Consider the following 21259-nt stretch of genomic DNA (forward strand, 5'->3'; position numbering starts at 1 on the left):
CAAAACAAAGCAACTAATACTACAATATACAAACAATGCATACACTCGGTGATAAATTATGTGAGTCCAGCATGGGCACCCAATCTCAGTGAGACACATCTCAATACTCTTCAGACCATACAAAACAAAGCCTTAAAAACAATTACAGGCTGCACATATACAACACCTACAGACCATCTACACTATGAAACAAAAATCCTCAGTCAAATATCACCCTGCACAAACACTTGCTGCAGCCTCCACAAACACAGCACACCCACTACACTACATAGCAGAACACAAAAAAAAAAAAAAAAAAAACTATACCACACATAAATACCCTCTTCTCTTCCTCCAAAACTACCGAATACCACCCTCTAGAAACATATTCATAATTACATCACTCACTGCTCCATCAACACAATAAAGGACAACACATTGCTGCATGCCAGATCCTCTGATATCCACCCTTCTGAATCCTCTCTCTCCCACGAGAGGACAGAGTCCACCTGCCCAGACTGCGAAGCAGCCACCACCCAGCAGACCTTCTAAGCTACCAGAAGAGACTGGATGACCGCATTATGAACAAATGCCCAGGATGTAACACTTCACTCCATACTATTGAACATGTCATGGAAGACTGCATTATACACAATCACGCACGCAAGCAACACAACATACACTCCATAAAGGATTTGTGGGAAAACCCCATTTTGGCCATGGCATTTTTTGGAGAGACGGGACTGCTGGGACAGACAGTCTAGGGAACAACAACAACAACAACAACTACTATTCCTTGGAAAGTGAACACATTACAAATGCAAAAGAGGAGAAAGACTTGGGAATGTTGATAAACGACAACCTGTTACCTGACAGACAGACATAGCAGGATTGTGGGAGAGACTTATGGACTACTGTAGAATAAAGCGGAGTTCCATTCTATGGTCATTGACACCCTGATATGTCCAAGATTGGAATATGAGTCAGTAGTATGGTCTCCACACAAAGTAAAGGATATAAGCAAGACTGAAAGAATACAAAGGTCAGTAACCAAACTGGTCCCCAACCTGGCAGGTAAACCATACGAGGAGAGACTAAATGCACTGGGTCTTCCAACTTTGAAAGATCGAAGAGAAAGAGGTGATTACAGTGTTCAGGTCACTAATGGGGATAGATTACATTGACAGAAGAGATCTCCTGGTTAGAAATGGGAGGGCTTTAAAAGGTCATGGAAGCAAATTAAGAAAGACCACACATTGAAAGGATGTGAAGAAATAGTTTTCCACATAGATGTACAAGTATGTGGAATAGTTAAAAGGTGATATAGCCCAAGCTGAAACAATATGTGAGTTCATATCTAAATATGGTAATTGAAAATCAAAGATATAAATTAAGATGGAACCATACATGAACTGTCTAGGTATGTTAGGAAATTAGAGAATAGGAGACAGGACCCAGCAAGTGTTGCTCCCTTCCTGTATATTACAATTTAGTAAATATATATATGGGGGAAAGGACCAATTGTATATTATTATGTAGGGTAGGGTTTCACTACATACAGGTAGTCGTTGACTTACGACTGATTGACTTTATGACCACAAGATAGTGAAATAATATTTAACATTTAATAGAGTAATAGAATTGCGATGCTATGCCTAGCAGTGCAGTACAATTACTCCGCACGCTGCAAGACGCGAGTACGATAGTTTTGGCGGGCTGCCGGCAGCATCAGCATCCCATCCAGCTAAATATTCTTTCATTTTTTTTGTTTGAAGTAAAATGTTTCCTAATTTTGCATTGCATTTTGTATTTTTACATGTTTTGCAATTAATAAAATGTAACAGTAAAACTTTTTTTATGGCTAGGTTAGTTTGTTGTTGATAACAATATGTTCAGTACAGTACATAAACGAAAAGAATGTGTCTTGAAATAAAAAATTCCTAATTTTGCCTTGCATTTTGTATCTTTATATGTTTTGCAATTAATAAAATGTAACAGTACAACTTTTTTATGCCTAGTCTGTTGTCGATAACAATATGTTCTGTACAGTATTTTGTATTTTTATGTTTTGGAATTAATAAAATGTAACAGTAAACTTTATTTATGCCTAGTCTGTTGTCAATAACAATATTTTCTGTACAGTACGTAAACAAAAAGAATGAGTTTTGAAATAAAATCTTTCCAAATTTTGCCTTGCAATGATTTTAATGTAACCAACAAAGAAGTATTTGTAGGTCAAAGATGACAGGACTTTATTCAGTATGCGTAGGCCTAGGCTACGTTTCCTAACGAAAATGATAAAAAAGTTAATGAATATTAAACAACGTAGCTCAAAGATAATAAAATTTTATTCAGTATGCATACATTAACATTTCCTAAAGAAAGTCTGATGGTAAAATAATAAAATGGTTAGAAAATACAGTATCAAATATCATAGGTCAAAGGTGACAGGATTTTATTCAGTATGCTTACGCCTAGGCTACGTTTCCTAAAGAAAACCAGATGAAAAAAAAAAAAACTATACAACATAGTTCAAAGACGCTAAGATTATTTCAGTATGCTAAATATAATATACAATATATATATATATATATATATATATATATATAGTAAGAAAAATAATACTTAAAGGTTAACATATATATATATATATATATATATATATATATATATATATATATATACATACATATACCAAGGCTTTTTCCCCCTTACAAGGGAGGTAATGTATACTGTATATATATAAAGTCCGACTTGCGTCCAGATCAGCTTACGACCTGTCGGAACCGAACTCGGTCGTAAGCGACGACTACCTGTATTAAGGCTGACTCATGCTGTACATAATATGTCCAATATGTAACTTACTGTACCGTACTGACAAAATATGGTTAAATGGTATACCCATTGTTGCATTTACACTAGGCCAGACCTGCACGAATTGGTACTGACAGTTGTACGTCACCTTTCTCAGCGAGAATATTTCGTCATACCTGACAGGAAATGTTCAGGTCTGGAACCTGTACATGTTGGATAGTGTGTACATATGACCAGCAATGGTACTGTGACCAGAAGCTGAGTAGCCAATTAACATCTTGCTCCTGACAATGGATGATGAGGAAAAATGATTACAGTCGAACCTCGAAAGCCCGGACTAATTGGGGGGAAGGGTGGTCCGGTTATGCCAAAAGTCCGGTCATGAAAAATATCGCCCTAACACCCGTAGATTTTCGTAGCGGTATACGTATAGGTAATGTATGATATGGCATAGAAACATAAGAATAATACTCTAACACTGTAATAATACAACCACTCCTCGTTTAACGAGGACAATTGGGACCAGCGTCGCCGTCGTTAACCGAATTGGTCGTTAAGCGAAAGTGTATACATATACGTACATGTACTGTATGTACAATGTCCAGCAATACATGTATCTTTATTTTCGTGTATTTTCCCTCTTTTATACAGTACATTAAAGCTTTATTTACTGTTTATTTACCGTGGTTAGGTTCCTGAAATTACCGTATATGACCAAATCCGCGTATGCTGACATTCCATATTAAATACCGGGTATTTTTTTAGTTTCGACCATGGGCGCAATATAGCAATAGAAAATTAATTATTAATTTTGTAAATTAAAATGTATCAACGTAATATGCAATTTTGTGGGCGGAAATGGAAGTAAAGAATACCTTGCTACAAGCAAATATGCTAATGAACGAAGTCGGTAGCATAGGATCGGGACGCCATCTTGTCGTCTGTCAATTGACGGCCTCGGTACTTCCGACTACCTCGCCAGGTATATTTTCTTGAAGGAATGTTATGGTGCGGAGATACATGCATTCCTTCAAGCTGCAAGAACTTTGTATACCCCGCAAGCTGAGAGAGTGGTTGAAAAGCCCGCCAACGTCTCTCACGACGACGACAACGAGGACGAGCCGGATGACATTTAATTTGCAGGTGATGATTTATTAAACACAGGTTAGGTTAGTTTAGTTTAGGTTAGACGAATTTATCATCCTTTCATTTCTTCAATGTCGGAATCTATCATAACAAACATGGTGTACCATTCGTCCGACATGACTTCGTTCCTTACGAAATCTGTTTTCGCACTTTTTTTTTATTTCCGCTCACAAAATTGTATATTACATTGATACATTATAATTTACCAAATTGATAATTAATTTTCTATTGCTATATTGCGCTCATGGTCGAAACTAAAAATTTACCAATACCGGTATATACTGTACCCCAGGTAGTTTGAGCAGCTTGCAGGATGGTAATGCAGGATGGTAATGTAGACCTAAGCTTCAGAACACTTTACCTCACAGCTAATATCCACCGTACAAGTTCAATTATAACATCATACAAATTTGCCTCAGGCAACTGAATTATCGTACACGACGTCGTAACTTCGGGAGATTTACGTTAAACGAATATTGGTCTGTCATAAAGCCCGTCGTATCTCCACGTCGTCGCTAACCGAGTAGGCCGCTAAACCAGGAGTGGTTGTACTATAAAACTAATAATTCTGTAATAATAATTGTAATACAGGCATGTAAATGTACTGTTTATACAGTGTACTGTACTGTATTTTTTATTACGGACACTGTAAATATCGGAAGGTATGCACGCAAGACCGTGGTGGCGGCCAGGGTTGCCGCGTTTTCTACACTGCCGTGTAGAATGGGAGTGTTGCCATACCGGGGCATACATTTTTCTCGGGCGTGTGCAGACTTTCATAGCAAGATATACTTGTCAAACTTTGACAAAATGTTGGTTCAATTTTTTTTTATTCTTGAATGTATATAAGGCCCCCCATGCCCTAACATATTCAGTAAGATATAATTCTTTTTATATTATTATCGCTAAAAGAAAGCTGAAACTTTAGCGTATTTTTTTTCTACACGGTAAAAACGTATCTTTTGGGGTATAATATTTTATAAGTAACACAATTACCAATAAAAGTCATATTTTGATGTACCATTTAATATTTGATAACTAGCTCTATGATTTTTAAACAAAAGTCTGCCCTTTGTTCATTTCGACCGGTCATACGAGGGTCCGGGATTTCGAGGTTCGACTGTACTCTGGTACATCACCCTGAGTGCTTTTATAATATGTTCCATAGGTACTACACCAACAATGCAAAGGACAACATTTGGACAGATATAGGCAAAGAATCACAGTCAGGTAAATGACATTACTGTATATTTGGTTTTAGTAAAGCATAGTAATGTGTAAAACAGAAATATATAGATTTTCCACATTTATGGAAATATCTTCCATAATATCTTTAAACAAAATGCATATATATATATATATATATATATATATATATATATATATATATATATATATATACATACATACATACATATACCAAGGCTTTTTCCCCCTTCCAAGGGAGGTAGCCAAAAAGGGAAAGGCATAAAAACACTCCCACCCATTTCATCCCTAAATACACTCCACACCCCTCCCACCCTTCCTCTCATCTGAGCACCTCCTGGATGACGGGTCATCCCTGCACCCCGCCCACCGCCCTGGGTCAGAAGCAGTGTCGCAAGACACAGCACATCCATAGCAAGGCCGCTTCATTTAATCGGCGACCCCCCCTCTCCGTCCCCCTTTGCATATAAGGAGAGGACGGGGAGAAATCCCTTCGGGCTGCGTCAAAATTTACTCACACATACTACCCCACCCCCCACCCCCCCGCCCATTCCTCCTCATGCAGTCACAACATCATCCATATACAACCATTCTCCACTCACCTCTGTCTTCCGTCCTCTCCCTTCCTTCCTCAACAGACATTCCCCTCTTCCCCAAAGCCCCCTTCACCCCATCCATCCACCTCATCCTAGGACGTCCCCTCATGTTCACTCCCTCCACATCTGCCTTCCATACCTCTTTTACTAGTCTTTCTTCACTCATTCTTTCCATGTGTCCAAACCATCCTAATATTCTTTCATCAACCCTCTCTCCCAAATCCTTTTTCACCCCTGTTCTCCTCCTCACCTCCTCATTTCTCACTCTATCTAGCCTAGTAACCCCCACCATACTTCTCAGACACCTCATCTCAAACACATTCAAACTCCTTCTCTCTTCTTCTCTTATGTTCCACGTTTCTGCCCCATACAGTGTTGTTGGCACAATCACTCCTTCATACAGTCTCCTCTTCGCATCCATTCCCAAATGTCTATTTCTCATTACACTCTTTAAACCACCAAGGCATTTACTCGCTTCTCTCAATCTACATTCTACCTCCACCTTCACTCCACCTTTTCCTGCTACACTTGCACCCAAGTATCTAAAACTATCCACTTCCTCCAGTCGCTCTCCCTTAATGCTCACTTCCAGTCTACTGCCACTTTCACCCCTTGTACATCTCATCACCTTACTTTTACCCACATTTATCTTTAGCTTTCTTCTATCACATACTCTCCCAAACTCTGCCACCAGCTTCCTCAATCCCTCCTCTGACCCTGCCACAAGCGCAGTGTCGTCCGCAAACAACAGCTGGCTCACCTCCCACTTTTCTCCATTTTCTTTAACCATCTCCAATCCCTGACCCACTACCCTAGCATTCACCTCTCGCACCACCCCATCCATGTATAAGTTGAACAGCCAGGGCGACATAACGCATCCTTGACGAAGTCCCACCTTTACTTCAAACCACTCACTCTCTCCATTTCCAATCCTATATATATATGTACATATGTATATGTATATATATATATATATAATATATTTTCATATATTTTTTTATATATATAATATATATATATATATATATATATATATATATGTGTGTGTGTGTGTGTGTGTGTGTGTGTGTGTGTGTGTGTGTGTGTGTGTGTGTGTACCTATAAACTAAAAATTTGTAAATGGGAGTAGTTTGAAGCAGTATGTACCTAGTTGTAGTATACAGGAAAGGGGCATTGCTTGTTGGGACCTGTCTCCTATTCTCTAATTTTCTAACATAACTAGACTCATATTCATGTACAGTTCCAACTTAGTCTATATTTTCTATTTCTATTATATTTTAACTCGTGTATTCTTTGAGTTTGGGCTCATATAGTATATAGTTTTGCCTGCACAGCAAAACATACTCATATTTTTAACTAATGATCATTATTACAATGAATAACTGATGGCGAACCAATTGTTTTTTTTTTCATGTCCCAGTTTCTTTTCACAGTTCAAACAAAATTAACAATTTTCTAAATTTCGTGAAACTCATTCAAAAATTTCAAGTGTTGAAGGGAAGCAAACTAGGGTCAGCAGGACAACTAAGAAGTTGAATAAGAACCTTCCAAAAACTTCCCTTACTGTAAAAGTTCGAATTGAAGCATTACCTCCCTGCCTCGGGTGCTGAGAAAATATAGCACTTCATCAGGTGCATTCTGCTGACTCTTGTTTGAAGAAATAACATTGGCATCTTTGATAAAGATGTGTAGAATACATGATGCAAGGACAATTTTAGCACCATTTTCTGGCTTGGACTTGGTCTTCAGTACCCTACGAAATATCCTAAAATTTTGTGTCAAGATTCCAAAAGCATTCTCCACCACTCTGACTCATAAGAGGTAATTGAAATCTGTTTCTGTTACATCTTCCCCAATTTGGCTAGTCTGTACTATTAAAATTCTCACACATGCCTGTTTCTAGGCAGGATCTATCTGGTATCACCGCCAAAACTGCACTGCCATCGTACTGCAGGAGACCGTGTACGGAGGTTGATGGTACAGTAACGTGCAGGTCACGTTCTGTTTTACGTGCTTGCATAGTGTGAATCTGCCCATGGCTGATATTTGACAAATTACACGATAAAACCTTATTTTGACACGCTGGTAGTTCAAGATGAGGAAGGAAGTAATACAGAATGACAACTATGAGATTATACTACGTTATGTTATTTCATGTAATGACGGTTATCATGTGAAAATAACACCCACAAGAACACCTAATTGTGAAAATAGTATTTCGGAAGTATTGTTAGATTACTATCGCTGTAATGCATTAGTCTATTTGTGTTGCTAGAAATTCTTTAATTGGCTGTTAGAAACGACTTTATTGCCGTCTGTTGGCCATCTTTAAAAAGAAAAAATATGTTTACAATTTGATGTGAACAAAACATTGTAATTACCTTGTGAATAAGAACAGTAATGTTGAAAAAGGAAGGGTTCTGAAGTAAACTAAGTCTACGTTATTGAATCAATGCTCAGGTTGGAATGTAAACAATAAACATTTGAGGAGGTAAGAATGAATGTTTTCGAAACATTACAAAATAAAGAGGAAAATGTAGAAGAGATGGGAACGTTAAGTAGTTGTATAGGGAACGTAGACATCAGTCGGTATGGGATTTGTATAAACTGGATACCTAGGCCCAACCAGAGAAAGAAATATGATTAATATTCATTTACCATCACAACCCATAAGGTAGAATGACGACTATATTAATATTTGTCACTTTAACATTGAGGAACTCACAACCAATACCCTCAAACATGCTTATGTATCCATAGGCTTATTTTGTGTACATTGATGATTGTACTTGACCTCAGAATTTCAGTGGGTTATAGATTAAACCTTGGTCATTTGTCAGTCTCACAGCTGCAAACTTGAACTCTGTCGTTGGCTAGCTCTAATCATTGTGAGCATTTTGAGCTCGATATATTAACATTGGCAGCAATTGAAAAGTTAAGATTGGCAAACATCTTCATGTTTATCAATGTGTGTATTCTATTTTCTTACATTGTTATTGGGGATAGAGCTCCATTCAGTAGGAAAATCAAGAATTCATAATGTTCACTTGCAATTCAATGTGCACTGATTATGATATTTTTGTGAGTAAAATATTTCTTTATATTCACTCCACATGTCCATGCCATATCAATTAGAAGTCATTGAATTATAATATGAATAGTTATGCCTTTCCTTATGCAGTCTTACATAAGTACTGGATGCAGGTCATGTGACCTATATGTCGAGATCACTTTAGGTCAAGCCTCTGATTTGTGTTCTTTTTCCTCCCTCAGTTGACTTTGACCAGGTGTGACCACTAGTATAAGACTTTCCTCCAAATTAGATTTAGTCTCCTGATTGGCCCAAAATTGAGCAAGTCTCCTTATACATTGTATGACAGTGTAAGCCTGATTTAAGGTCTTCTCTTTTTCTGTATGAGGGTGATGGAGAGGGGGGGTGTCACCAATGAAGTGAAGCATCTTTGCCATGGATGTACTGTGTCTTGCTGCATTGCTTCCGACCCAGAGCAGTGGAAGGGATACAGGGATGACCCATCATTCATAATGAGCTAAGATGAGAGTGAGGAAAGGTGGTGGATGGGAGTGGAATGAGTGTGAGTGTTTTGACTTAGCTACCTCCCTTATAAAGGGGAAAAAGCCCATGGTGTGTGTGTATATTTATATATATATATGTGAGTGTGTGTGTGCGTATTTACCTAGTTGTATTTTACGAGAAGGGGAGCTATGCTCGTAGTGTCCTGTCTTCATATCTTGATTTATCTTGATTGTTTTTAAATTCATGTATTGTTTTTGCACACACCACATTTTCATCTAACATGTTCCAAATCTCTATTATCCTGTGGGGAAAGCTGTTCTTTTCCAGGTCTCTTCTATAATTGTCTTTCTTGATTTTCTTTACGTGTCCTCTTGTATCTCTACTATCCCATTTTATTAGATCCTCTCTATCAATAGTTGCTATGCCTTTCATGATTCTATAGTTATCAAGTCTCCTCTCTCTCATCTTTGCTGTAATATCTGTAGCTCAAGTTTTGCTAGTCTCTCCTCATATGATAGTTCTGAGAGTGTTGGTGCTAATTTCGTAATTGCCCTTTGTATTCTTTCAAGTTTTGTTATACATTTTTTTGTACATGGTGACCACATTGTCGCTGCATACTCCATTCTTGATCTTATCAAAGTGACTAGTATTTTCTTCACCATTTCTTTATCCAGGTATGTAAATGCCACTTTGAATGATCTTATTGAATTATAAGTTTCTCCAAAAATTTTGTTCATATGTTTCTCAGGGGACATATTAATCATAATAATGACTCCTAGGTCCTTCTCATTTTCTACCTTTTTAATTTCTTCCTCTCCTAATTTATATGATCCCACTATTCTTTGTCTAGGTATGTAAATGCCACTTTGATTGTTCTTATTAAATTATAAGTTTCTCCAAAAATTTTGTTTATATGTTTCTCAGGGGACATATTATTCATAATAATGACTCCCAGGTCCTTCTCATTTTCTACTTTTTTAATTTCTTCCTCTCCCAATTTATATAATCCCACTATTCTTTTTTTGCTTCTTCCAAATTTCATTATACTACACTTCTTAATATTGAATTCCATCTCCCACTTCCTACTCCATTCCCATACTTTATTGAGATTACTCTGCAGCGACTCATAATATTCTATTGGAACTCCACTAATCACTTCATTCCAATTAGAATGTTTGTCTCTTATCACCACTCTCATTTTTCTTTCATGTGAGAAGTCTTCCATCCACTCCAGCAGTTTGCCCTGTATTACTCCTACAGTTTCTAATTTCTTTAGCAATTTCTTATGTGGTACCTTATCAAAAGCTTTTTTCAGGTCTAGAAATGCACAATCAGCCCATCCATCTTTCTTGTATTACATCTATTAACATTGAATAGAAACACTATAAGTTTGTGACGCATGATCATCGTTGTCTAAATCCAAATTGCCTTGGATTTAGTACATTGTTTTTTCTAAATGCCTTACCCATCTAATTTTGATCATTCTTTCACAAATTTTAGCTATCGTACTTGTAAGACAGACCAGTCTATAGTTAGTAGGGTCTTCCTTGTTTCCCCCTTTATATATTGGTACTGTATTTGCTCTTTTCCAATCTTCTGGAACTTTTCCTTCTTTCAGTGAACGCTTATTAAACTATGTATTTTATCTATTAGTTCGTTCCTGCATTCTCCTAAAATCCAGTTTGCCATTTCATCTGATTCATGCAATTTTCTGACATCGAGATTACTCAAGTGATTCATTATTTCTTTCCTTGATACTTCTATCTCTTTCATAGGGGGGACTTTCTCCAACTCGACATCTCAAAATTGTATGTTCTCCATCGTAAACACCGATTTAAAATGTTTGTTCATAATTTCTGCCATTTCTATTTCCTCTGTGTATTCAACTCCTCCTTGTTGTAATTTCCCTAATTCTTGTTTGTTTTTCAGTTTGTTGTTTACAAATCTATAAAATAGTTTTGGTTAATCTTTACATTTTTCTATGACATCTTTTTCATTTTTTCTCTTTTCTTCTCTGAACACTTGTACATATTGATTTCTATAACTAGTATATATTTTCCATTTTTCAGGTCTTTTGTCTTTCTTCTATTTCATCCAGCCTTTATCCCTTTTGTCTTTTAACTCCCTACATCTTTTGTTGTACCAACACTTAGGATATCTTTTTCTTATTTTTGTCTTGGAACATATTTTTCCACTCCCTAATAAATTTTTGTCAAAGTATTCCATTTTTCTTCTACTGTTGTTTCCTCCTTGTGTATCCTTTCCCAGTCTGCTTTTTGAAAGAATTCTCTTATTTTAACCAAATTTGTTTTTCCGTACATTAATCTTCCCTTACTGTATTGTTCATTTTTGTTTCCATGCATTTTTCCTCATTTAGTTTCAGTTCAACCAATATGTGGTCACTTTTACTTATTGGTGTCTTATATTCAATTTTGTCCACTATTTCAGGTTGTGATGTGATTATTAGGTCCAGTCTCGATGGTTCTTCCTCATTTCTATACCTAGTATTCTCTTGTATCCATTGCATCATTGTATGTTCTATAATCATATCAAGTAGTACATTTCCCCATAGGTTGTCTCCACCCTTCACTGTCATCTCTTCCCAGCAGATTTCTTTACAATTAAAGTCACCCATTATAACTATTCTTCCTCCATCTTCCATTATCTTATTTAGTGTTATCCTTGTGTCTTCTAACATATTTTTGTGTTCTCATCCCACGAAGCCGTTTTAGGAGGCACATAATTTACCACAAACTTCCTGCTCTTTCCATATGTGACATTCCTCACAATGATATTCTTCTTAGTCAGGAACATAACTCCACCCCCTTGTTTTACCTCTCTGTTTCTAATCCAATAATTATATGCACTGTGTCCTACATTGTTGGGTGGTAGTGGACTTTTCAATTTTGTCTCTACAATTCCCATTATGTCCGGTTCTTTTTCCTTCAGGTACTCATTCAGTTCATTCAAGCCTGTTATTAAGCCATCTATATTTGTGTAAGACACTTTTAATTTTCTGCTACTTCCTGTTTTCTGTTTTTCTCTGCTATGAACCATTTCCTCACTTTCATATCCACTACTCTCCAATAGAATTTCTCTTTTTCTGACTCTGTTATGTTCTTATTTTTTTTTCCTTAGCTTCTATTCTTTTTTGTTTTCTCATCCTCTCTTTCCTCTTTATTCATCTCTCTTTTTATCCATACCTGTTTATATAGATCACTTTTTGCTAGTTTCCCTGTTTTTGATAAGATATTCTCTGCTGTTGTTTGTGACCTGAATTTAACCTTAATTGGCCTGGTCTTATCTGTATTGTATTTCCCTATTCTATATATTTCATCAATTTCTTTCCCTCTTTCTTGCTCATCCTCTTGAACTATATCTAATATCTTGTTTATTTTTTCCTTCTTTATTCTTGTAGTCCTATTTGGATTATGCTTCTCTTCTATCCCTAATATAATTATACATTTCTTTTTATCTCCTAAGTCTCTTGCTATATCTCCTACCTCATTGCTTTAATAAGTGTGTCCTTAGTTTGTTCTTTCATCTGTTGTTTAACTATAGCTCTAAATTCAATTTTGTTGTTCTGTTGGACTTTTCTCCAACCTACCTCTTTTGCTATGTACTTTATTCTCTTTATTATTTTTCTTGAATTCCTCATTCTCATCCTTTACTTGTTTAAGTGTCTTTTTAATTCTTCTGTTTATTTAGGTTTTGGTTGTCCTTTAGTTCTTCCAATTTATCAACTTGTGTAATCCGTGTAAGTTGACTGAACCTAACCTCCCATTGTTCTTTCATTTTCTCTAGTTTTTCCTCTGGACTTGCTAATCGAGAGAGGTCATCTCCCTCATTAAATCCATGGAAATAATTATCTTCATCTTCCATTATGCTGCTCTTATCTATATATCTAAATTTTACATATTTACTAATCTCTTTACTGTCACCTCTATCATCTGCGCAACTTTTATTGAGATCCCTTCTGACTTCTGGGGCCCGTTCATTCCCTTCCTCATTTCCCTCCATTTTCCTCAGTAATCCCTCCCCTTCTCCTTTTTCTTCACCTTCCCACTACACCATGATCTTTCCCCTGCCCTACTAATACAACACAGGTACTCCCTCGTCATTGAGATCCGCTTTTTTTTTTTTTTTTTTTTTTTCTTAGTCCAATCTTCGCTGTCATTTTGACTATCGTGTGTACTTACGTAGTTGTATAATACAGGAAGGGAGCTATGCTCGTGGTGACCCATCTTTGTATCTTTCAGCATCAAGTTTTTTCTTAAAATCTTGAATAGTATTTGCACACGCTGTTTCTTTGTCTGATTTGTTCCAGGTATACAAGTAGGTAAATGCAGCGAGGTAAATACACCATCACACTGTCTGGATGTTTTACTGTCTTGGCCATGTACCACGGGTCGTATTTTGATATATCACTTGGTCGACGGACAATCTTGGAGTCTCCCCTAACCAGCCTGAAGGTGCTTTCCTCAGTGAACATGACGTTCCGCCACAGCTGTGGTGTCCACTCCTTGTATTTCTTGCAGAATGCTAGTCTTTTCTTCACGGGCTCCGTGAGCAGCCGCTTCTTGGCAGAGACTTTTTCAGTAGTTCTGGATGCTTTTTCTTTAGTCCAATGGCTGTAATAGATGGGTCTGATTGTACTTCTAATCATAGGACCTTGTCAGTACATGTAGAAGTCTTCCTTGGTGCCCCAGAGCCTGTCTTTCATGGTGGAACAGTACCAGGAGGGAGGGCGGCTGTGGCTTTCTTGTTGACACCTTCAGATTCCCTGCTCTTCTCTTCCATAGTAAGCTTGGTACGCCCCATCTTGAACACTGGAAGATGATTTAAAGGGTGCCAAATTTCCTGGAGAAGTAAAAAAAGAGGCACTGAGGAGCAGCATACAGGACCACCTCCCTCACCGAGCTCAGACTGCTCACTGAAAAAGGACAAGGGTGGACTATACTTTCTCCCCACAAATGTGACAATGAAAGCAAATAACTATATTGAGTTTTTGAGGGACCACATGCTCACTTTTCCTGTTTTTGTTTTGGTACATATTTATCCACTCCTTCATTATAGATTTTCATCATAATCATCCATTTCTCTTCCACTTGTCTCATTATTGCTTTATTGTAGAATTTTTCCCAACTCGCTTTTTGAAAGAAATTTCTAAGTTTCCCAAAATCTGTTTTTCTTTTTTTTTTAAATACATCAGTCTTCCTTTTCTGTGTTTCTCATTTCTCTCCATAGGTATTTCCTCTTTTAGTTCAAACTCAAGTAGTATATGGTTACTCTTCCCAATTGGTGTCTTATTCAATCTTATCCACAATTTCAGGCTCTGATGTAGATATTTAACCTAGTCTCGATGGTTCTTCATTATTTCTATATCTGGTATTTTCTTTTACCCATTATATCATTGTTCTATAGTCATGTCAAGTAATACATTTCCCCAAAGGCCCTCTCCATCTTTCACTATCATCTCTTCCCAACATATATCTTTGCAGTTAAAATCTCTCATAAGTACTGTGTTTCCTCCATCCTTCAGCATCTCATTTAATGAATACTTTGTATCTTCTAATATTTTGGAATAGTCACTCTTTCCAAGAACGCATTTTTGGAGGCACATAAATCACCACAAACTTTCTACTTTTTATGTCTTATTTTCAACTCTTATCATAATCATTTCCACATTGTTTTCTCCATCTGTAACCTTCATCACATTTCAGTTTTTCTTAGTCAAAAACATGACTCCACCCTGTTTATCCTCTCTATTTTTCATCCAGTGCTTGTATAAACCTTGTCCAACACTATATGGTGGTAGTGGACCCCTTAACCACTTCCATACGGTGCCGCACACGTAGGCTTCATGAGGAGCAAGTGGGTACGTGATGATGCCAACATCGGCCTTTTGATTATATTTATTATAGTTGTACCTACGTAAGCTTCATTCTCTCTAAACTGGCTTCATCATATTTTCTATGGTTATCAAAATTCACGGGTGAAAGAGGACGAACGATTAAGCACTGACTTTATTTTTTATTGTATAATACAATTATTATGACACAACATTGCACATCGGGCAGCTAATGCTGCCAGACGTGCGATGTGCCCAGTATTGAAGGGGTTAATATCATCACCACAATTCCCATCATATCGGGTTTTTCTTCCACCAGATCAGATTATGTTAGTATAAATCTAGGGGTGTGCCGATTATGCAGCATTGGCACCGGCAAGAATCGGCACTCTTTTGGTGAAGCGTCATTGTCATCAGCAAGACTTTTTTAAGTTATTCTGCATCAGCAATATTTTGCCAATGCCAATTCATTAATTCACCTATTATTGTTCTGGAGGCTGTATAGGGCCATACAGCATATGTGCATGAGATACCACTACCAAATAATCATTGCTTTTATTTTTACATAGCATCACAACTGTGGGGAATGAGGTGGCTAAGAATATGCTGTGGTAGTGGTAAACCTACACTGCCATCTAGTGTCATAACACACATTTTGAAAATATTATACTGTACAGAGGTGATAAAATCTGTAGACTCGAGGAACTTGAAGTTAGTAGTTATGTCAAATCGCTGAAGTAGGTCATTTTTAAACCTCTTTTCCAACCAATAGAAAATAATACATAGATTGATAATCATAAAGTGGTCAATCAATAAGCACTGCATTAACTTCATTCAATCATTAGCTCAACAATTGGCATGTATAAATCTACATTATAAAGCAAGTAAAAATCATAATTTAGCTTATATTAAAAACTGATATATCATAATTATATAAAGTAGAATCAGAATTGGCAACTAAGAGTTAATAGGAATCTTTATCAGCATCGGCAACTAAGAGTGAATTGGAATCTGCATTGGTATCAGCATTGGCAAAGAGAATGGAATCCGCATACTCCCATACAAGTCATTTTTATTTTATTTTTTTCCTTCTCTATCTTGTTCTCTATTATTTTGGTTTCTTTTTCTTGAATATACCATTTTCTCAGCCTCATGCATAATACTTTCAAATAGAACTCTTTCTTTTCTCTCTCCATTCTTTTCTCGTTTTTTCTTTAGCTTCATTTCTTAGTGTCTTGTCATTCTTTTTCCTCATCATAATTTTTTTCTTATCCACTATTCACTATTTGACAACTTTCCTGCTTTTGCTAATACTTCTGCTACCATTTGTGATCTTAGTTTGATTTTTAGAGTTCAATTTTTTTTCTTTTGTGTATTGCCCTATTCTATGCACTTTTATTTCCTTTTCTATTTCTTACTCCGCTCTGCACTTCTTTCAGAATGTTTCTTGCTATTTCCTTCTCTTTTTCTCTCAAGTACTTAAGTTATGTTTTTCCTTTATACCATATACTACTATGTACTTTTTTTTTTCCACTATATCTGTAACCCAATTTTCTTTCCCTTTGACTACTTTAATAACTGTTGCTTTTGTATTCTCTTGCACTTGTTGGATAATTTCTTTAAAAACTATCTTTTGGTTTTCCTGGTCCTTTTTCCATTCCTTTCTGATTTTCCATATGTCTTCCTCTCCTATATTTCCTCCAACCTTCTTGGTCAACTCCTTAATTTGTTCATTCACCCCTTTTTTAACCCATTCAACTCCGATGACAAGATGTCTTGTCATTTGGTCAAATAAAACAAAAAATCATAAAACACCAAAATGTTTGATCAAACACCAGAAAAATATGACGTCAATCCTCGCTTCGCTCGCAGCGAAGTGAGGATTGACGTCATATTTTTCTGGTGTTTGATCAAACATTTTGGTGTTTTATGATTTTTTGTTTTATTTGACCAAATGACAAGACATCTTGTCATCGGAGTTGAATGGGTTAAGGCCTCACTTTTTGTGGTATCTTTGTTTTTCCTTTCATTTTCACTTTTTACTTTGATTAATTCTTTTTTTATTTGCTCATGTCTTTGTACATTACAATGATTCACTCTTTAGGTCCATGATTTCTTTCTTTAGCTCTGTAATCTTCCATGAAATATTCCTATAACTCATCTTCCTTTCTATGTCTATAATTTTACCTAGTCTTCTATCACCTCTGGTAAAGCCAGAAAAAGCAGAAGAAAATTCTTCTGCTGGTGCCTCTTCAGGAGACCTATCTTTACTGAGTACAGCTTATTTACATCATGATAGGCAGTAGTTGTTCCATAGACAGTTTCTCTGAGCCATCCCATCTCCCTGAGGAACACTATGTCTGGAACAGGGTTTTCCCACAAATCTTTTATAGAGAGTATTTTGTGTTGTTGGTGTTCATGATTGTGTACAGTGTAATCTTCCATAATGTGTTGTCTAGTATGGGTTGAAGTGTTACACCCCAAACAGTTGTCAGCAATGCTGGCATCCAGCCTCTTGTGGTAAATTATAAGGAGTGGATGGTTGCAGCACTGCAGTCTGGCATGGTGGACTCTGTCCTCTAGTGGGGAGAGAGGATTTGGAGGGATGGATATCAGAGGGTCTAGCAAAAAATTCAGGTAACACATTGCTGCATACCAGATTTTGTTGCTGAAAATATGTGTATTGATTTACTATCTTTAGTATGGGTTATTGATTGGGAATCTGTGTGAGCATGGACTTTTGCAATATGGGCTTCTGTTTTGAGAGTCTGTGATGTTGCTGAGGATACTGTGGAGGGTTTTGCTGGTGATGTAGAAAAGGGTTTTGTTGAAGATGCAATGGAACGCTTTGCTCAAGATGAGGTGGAGGGATTTGGTGATGATACAGTGTGATTTTACAAAATAGAGAACTTATTCTGGACTGTAACACCAGGAGCAGGATTCATATAGGAGTGAGGGATGGGGGAGGGGGACAATTGGTGGTTGAGAAAGGCAGGAAGGTGCCCTAACTGTATTTGATGGAGCGGAGGGAGGAGTCATATGTTTTTGCCGCACCATCCATTTGTCTAAAATGAAGAACTTCCTTGGCACTACCAAGTCTAGCCAGCTGAAGAATGTGTTGTTGAAGACAGTACTCCTTGCATTGTTGAGAATGTATTAAGTGAGCTTCTCTGCTATGGAAACAATGGAGTTCTGATTCACAATCAGGAGTAGGGTGTGAGTCACAGACAGAGCAATGACCACATCGTAGACAATTTGTACAGTTCTTCCTTCCATGGCAAAACTCAACACTGGTAACACTAAAAGACAGTTGATGAAAGCTTTTATTGGGAGAGAAAAAGGACCAATATTTATTCACTCAGGGAGATATGAACCATAAAATGTGAACATGAGCATGCTACTATTTTCTCTTTCTTTTTGTCAATGTGAACATTGTCAGGGCATAATTTTCCTTAGAATTTGTGTATGTCTTGGTTGTAGATATGTGGTTTGCAGGAATTGAATGTTCAGTGTGGTTTGATGGATTTGTAAATTCCATCTGATGGACAAGGTACATGGAGGAACATCATGGCCGGTGTTAAATCCTTTCCTCATCTTTACCATTCATTTTTAGGGAACACTCCAATCTCTCTAGATACTTAGCAGCATGGATATAAAGTTACCTCTATTTTTGTTTTAGTGTGTCACAAACCAGTTAGATGTAGGGGCATAGTGAAATTTCGTAGCACGTTCTTCAGCATCAGGCTGGGACAGTGATCATCCTCACTGTCAACTACATTCCTTGATCAAATGATCTCAGCTATTAGGCCATTGTTTTCATGGAGGGATATGTTTAAATGGTATAAAAACTCATATAATATCCAACTTCAGAATTTACTAAGGTTAATAGGCAGGGACACCTACTAAACTGAGATAATACATCAAATAAAGGTTCCACAAAGAGAACTTATTCAATTTCATTCTATCTGTTTATTTTTCTGACAGCATTATGACACAAGTGTCAACAACTAGTAAGGGAGTCACAGGTTTCTTGGAAGATGACCAGGTTTTGTGTATATAATGCCTCTGTAGGTTGAAAAATTTGAGTCATTCCAGTTGTCATGGGGTGAGTATGCATGTAGCTACTGGATGGTTTTCAGTACATTTCTAATAAAAAAAGTAGAATGCAATATATAATAACAGCTCATCTGTTAGTATTTGTATCTATTTTATGTTATAGCAAGTACAAAGGGTCTGTTTAGGTACAAAGGGACTTGAATATTAAATGGTTTGTGTACACAACATTCACAATCCTATTATAGTGTATTACACAATTTCAAAGAGATGTCAAACATATGATTACTTTTTTTCCAGGAAGAGGGTAACTATCACCATTCCTTTGGAAGAGCTATCCATAGAATCCATGTGTGTGACATGATGAAGAGGATCTGGTGTGACATCTACAGCACAGCTATATGATGAATTATCTTAGATATCACGTGATGATCCACACTGTAGAGAAGTGCTTCTAGTGTAATCTTTGCAATTCTGCTTTCTCACAAAAGCATGATCTCAAATGGTACAAAAGTCACTTCAAAGATCATGTGAGGACCCTCACAGGAATAAGACTTTCCAATGTGACCTGTGCAGTTCTACTTTCTCATAAAAGGGTTCTCTCACACAGTACTGTATATCAGAACCCACACCATAGCCTTTTCAATGTGACCTGCGCAATGCAGCTTTCTTATGAAAGAATCATCTCGAATTTCATATGATCACCCACACAGGAGAGAAGCCATCCCAGGTTGACCTGTTCACACAAAAGTGTTTCCACAAACATCACATGATGACCCACACAGGAGAGAATCCTCTCCAGTGTGACCTGTACAATTCTGGTTTCTCACAAAAGGGTGATCTCACAAAGAAAACAAGGACTCACACAGGAGAGAAGCCTTTCCAGTGTGACCTGTGTGATTCTGCTTTTTCACGAAAGCCACATCTCATACGTCATAAGAGGACCCACACAGGAGAGAAGCCTTTCCAGTGTACCCTGTGTGATTCTTCTTTTTCACGAAAGCAACATCTCATATGTCATAAGAGGACCCACACAGGAGAGAAGCCTTTCCAGTGTGCCTTGTGTGATTCTGCTTTTTCACAACAGGGTGATCTCACAAAGCATATCAGGACCCACACAGGAGAGAAGCCTTTCCAGTGTGACCTGTGTGATTCTGCTTTTTCACGAAAGCAACATCTCGTGCATCATATGAGGACCCACACAGGAGAGAAGCCTTTCCAATGTGCCCTGTGTTATTCTGCTTTCTCACTAAAGGGCGCTCTCACAAGGCATATAAAGACCCACACAGGAGAAAAGGATTTCCAATGTGACCAGTGCAATTCTGCTTTTTCACGAAAACAACTTCTTATACGTCATAAGAGGACCCACACAGGAGAGAAGCCTTTCCAGTGTGACCTGTGTGATTCTGCTTTTTCACAAAAGTATGATCTCACAATGCATATGAGGACTCACACGGGAGAGAAGCCTTTCCAGTGTGCCCTGTGTGATAAAGTTTTCTCACGAAAGAGTACTCTCACACAGCATATTAGGAGCCACACAGGAGAGAAACCTTTCGAGTGTGACCTGTGCAATTCTGCTTTTTCACGAAACGGTGGTCTCACAAGACATATGAGGACCCACACATGAGAAAAGCCTTTCCAGTGTGACCTGTGCATTGCATCTTTTTCACAAAAGGGTCATCTTAAATATCATACAATGACCCACACCGGAGAGAAGCCTTTCCAATGTGACCTGTGTGATTCTGCTTTCGCAAAAAAGAGTGCTCTCACAAAACATATGAGGACCCACACCAGAGAGAAACCTTTCCAGTGTGGCCTGTGCAATGCAACTTTCTCAAGAAAGAATGATCTCACAAACCATATGAGGAGCCACACAGGAGAGGTTTTTTAGTGTGACCTGTGCGGCTTTGCTTTTTCATAAAAGGGTTATATCACACAGCATATGAAGACTCACACAGAAGAGAAACCTTTCCAGTGTGACCTCTTTGATTCTGTTTTTTCACATAAGACTTCTGTCACAAGACATAGGATGGACATTGGAGAGAAGCCATTCCTGTATGACCTTTATGATGAAAAGAT

General features: G+C 37.4%; 1 protein-coding gene across 1 annotated transcript; it reads left to right on the forward strand.

The window, feature by feature from the left end:
* The first annotated feature begins 19877 nt into the window (after positions 1 to 19877).
* On the forward strand, positions 19878 to 20824 carry LOC143032069 (uncharacterized). Its single transcript, XM_076196535.1, has one exon. It carries the CDS (start codon positions 19878 to 19880, stop codon positions 20805 to 20807), a length of 930 nt encoding a protein of 309 aa, XP_076052650.1. The 3' UTR covers positions 20808 to 20824.
* The last annotated feature ends 435 nt before the right edge of the window (positions 20825 to 21259 follow it).

The sequence above is a fragment of the Oratosquilla oratoria genome, chromosome 12 (genome assembly GCF_046742065.1).
Source record: "Oratosquilla oratoria isolate Oo_2021 chromosome 12, ASM4674206v1, whole genome shotgun sequence".
NCBI classification, from domain to species: Eukaryota; Metazoa; Arthropoda; class Malacostraca; order Stomatopoda; family Squillidae; genus Oratosquilla; species Oratosquilla oratoria.

Bases quoted from the DNA above. Each gene is read 5' to 3' on its own strand.
- LOC143032069 (XM_076196535.1), top strand. From the start codon at position 19,878: ATGATCACCCACACAGGAGAGAAGCCATCCCAGGTTGACCTGTTCACA.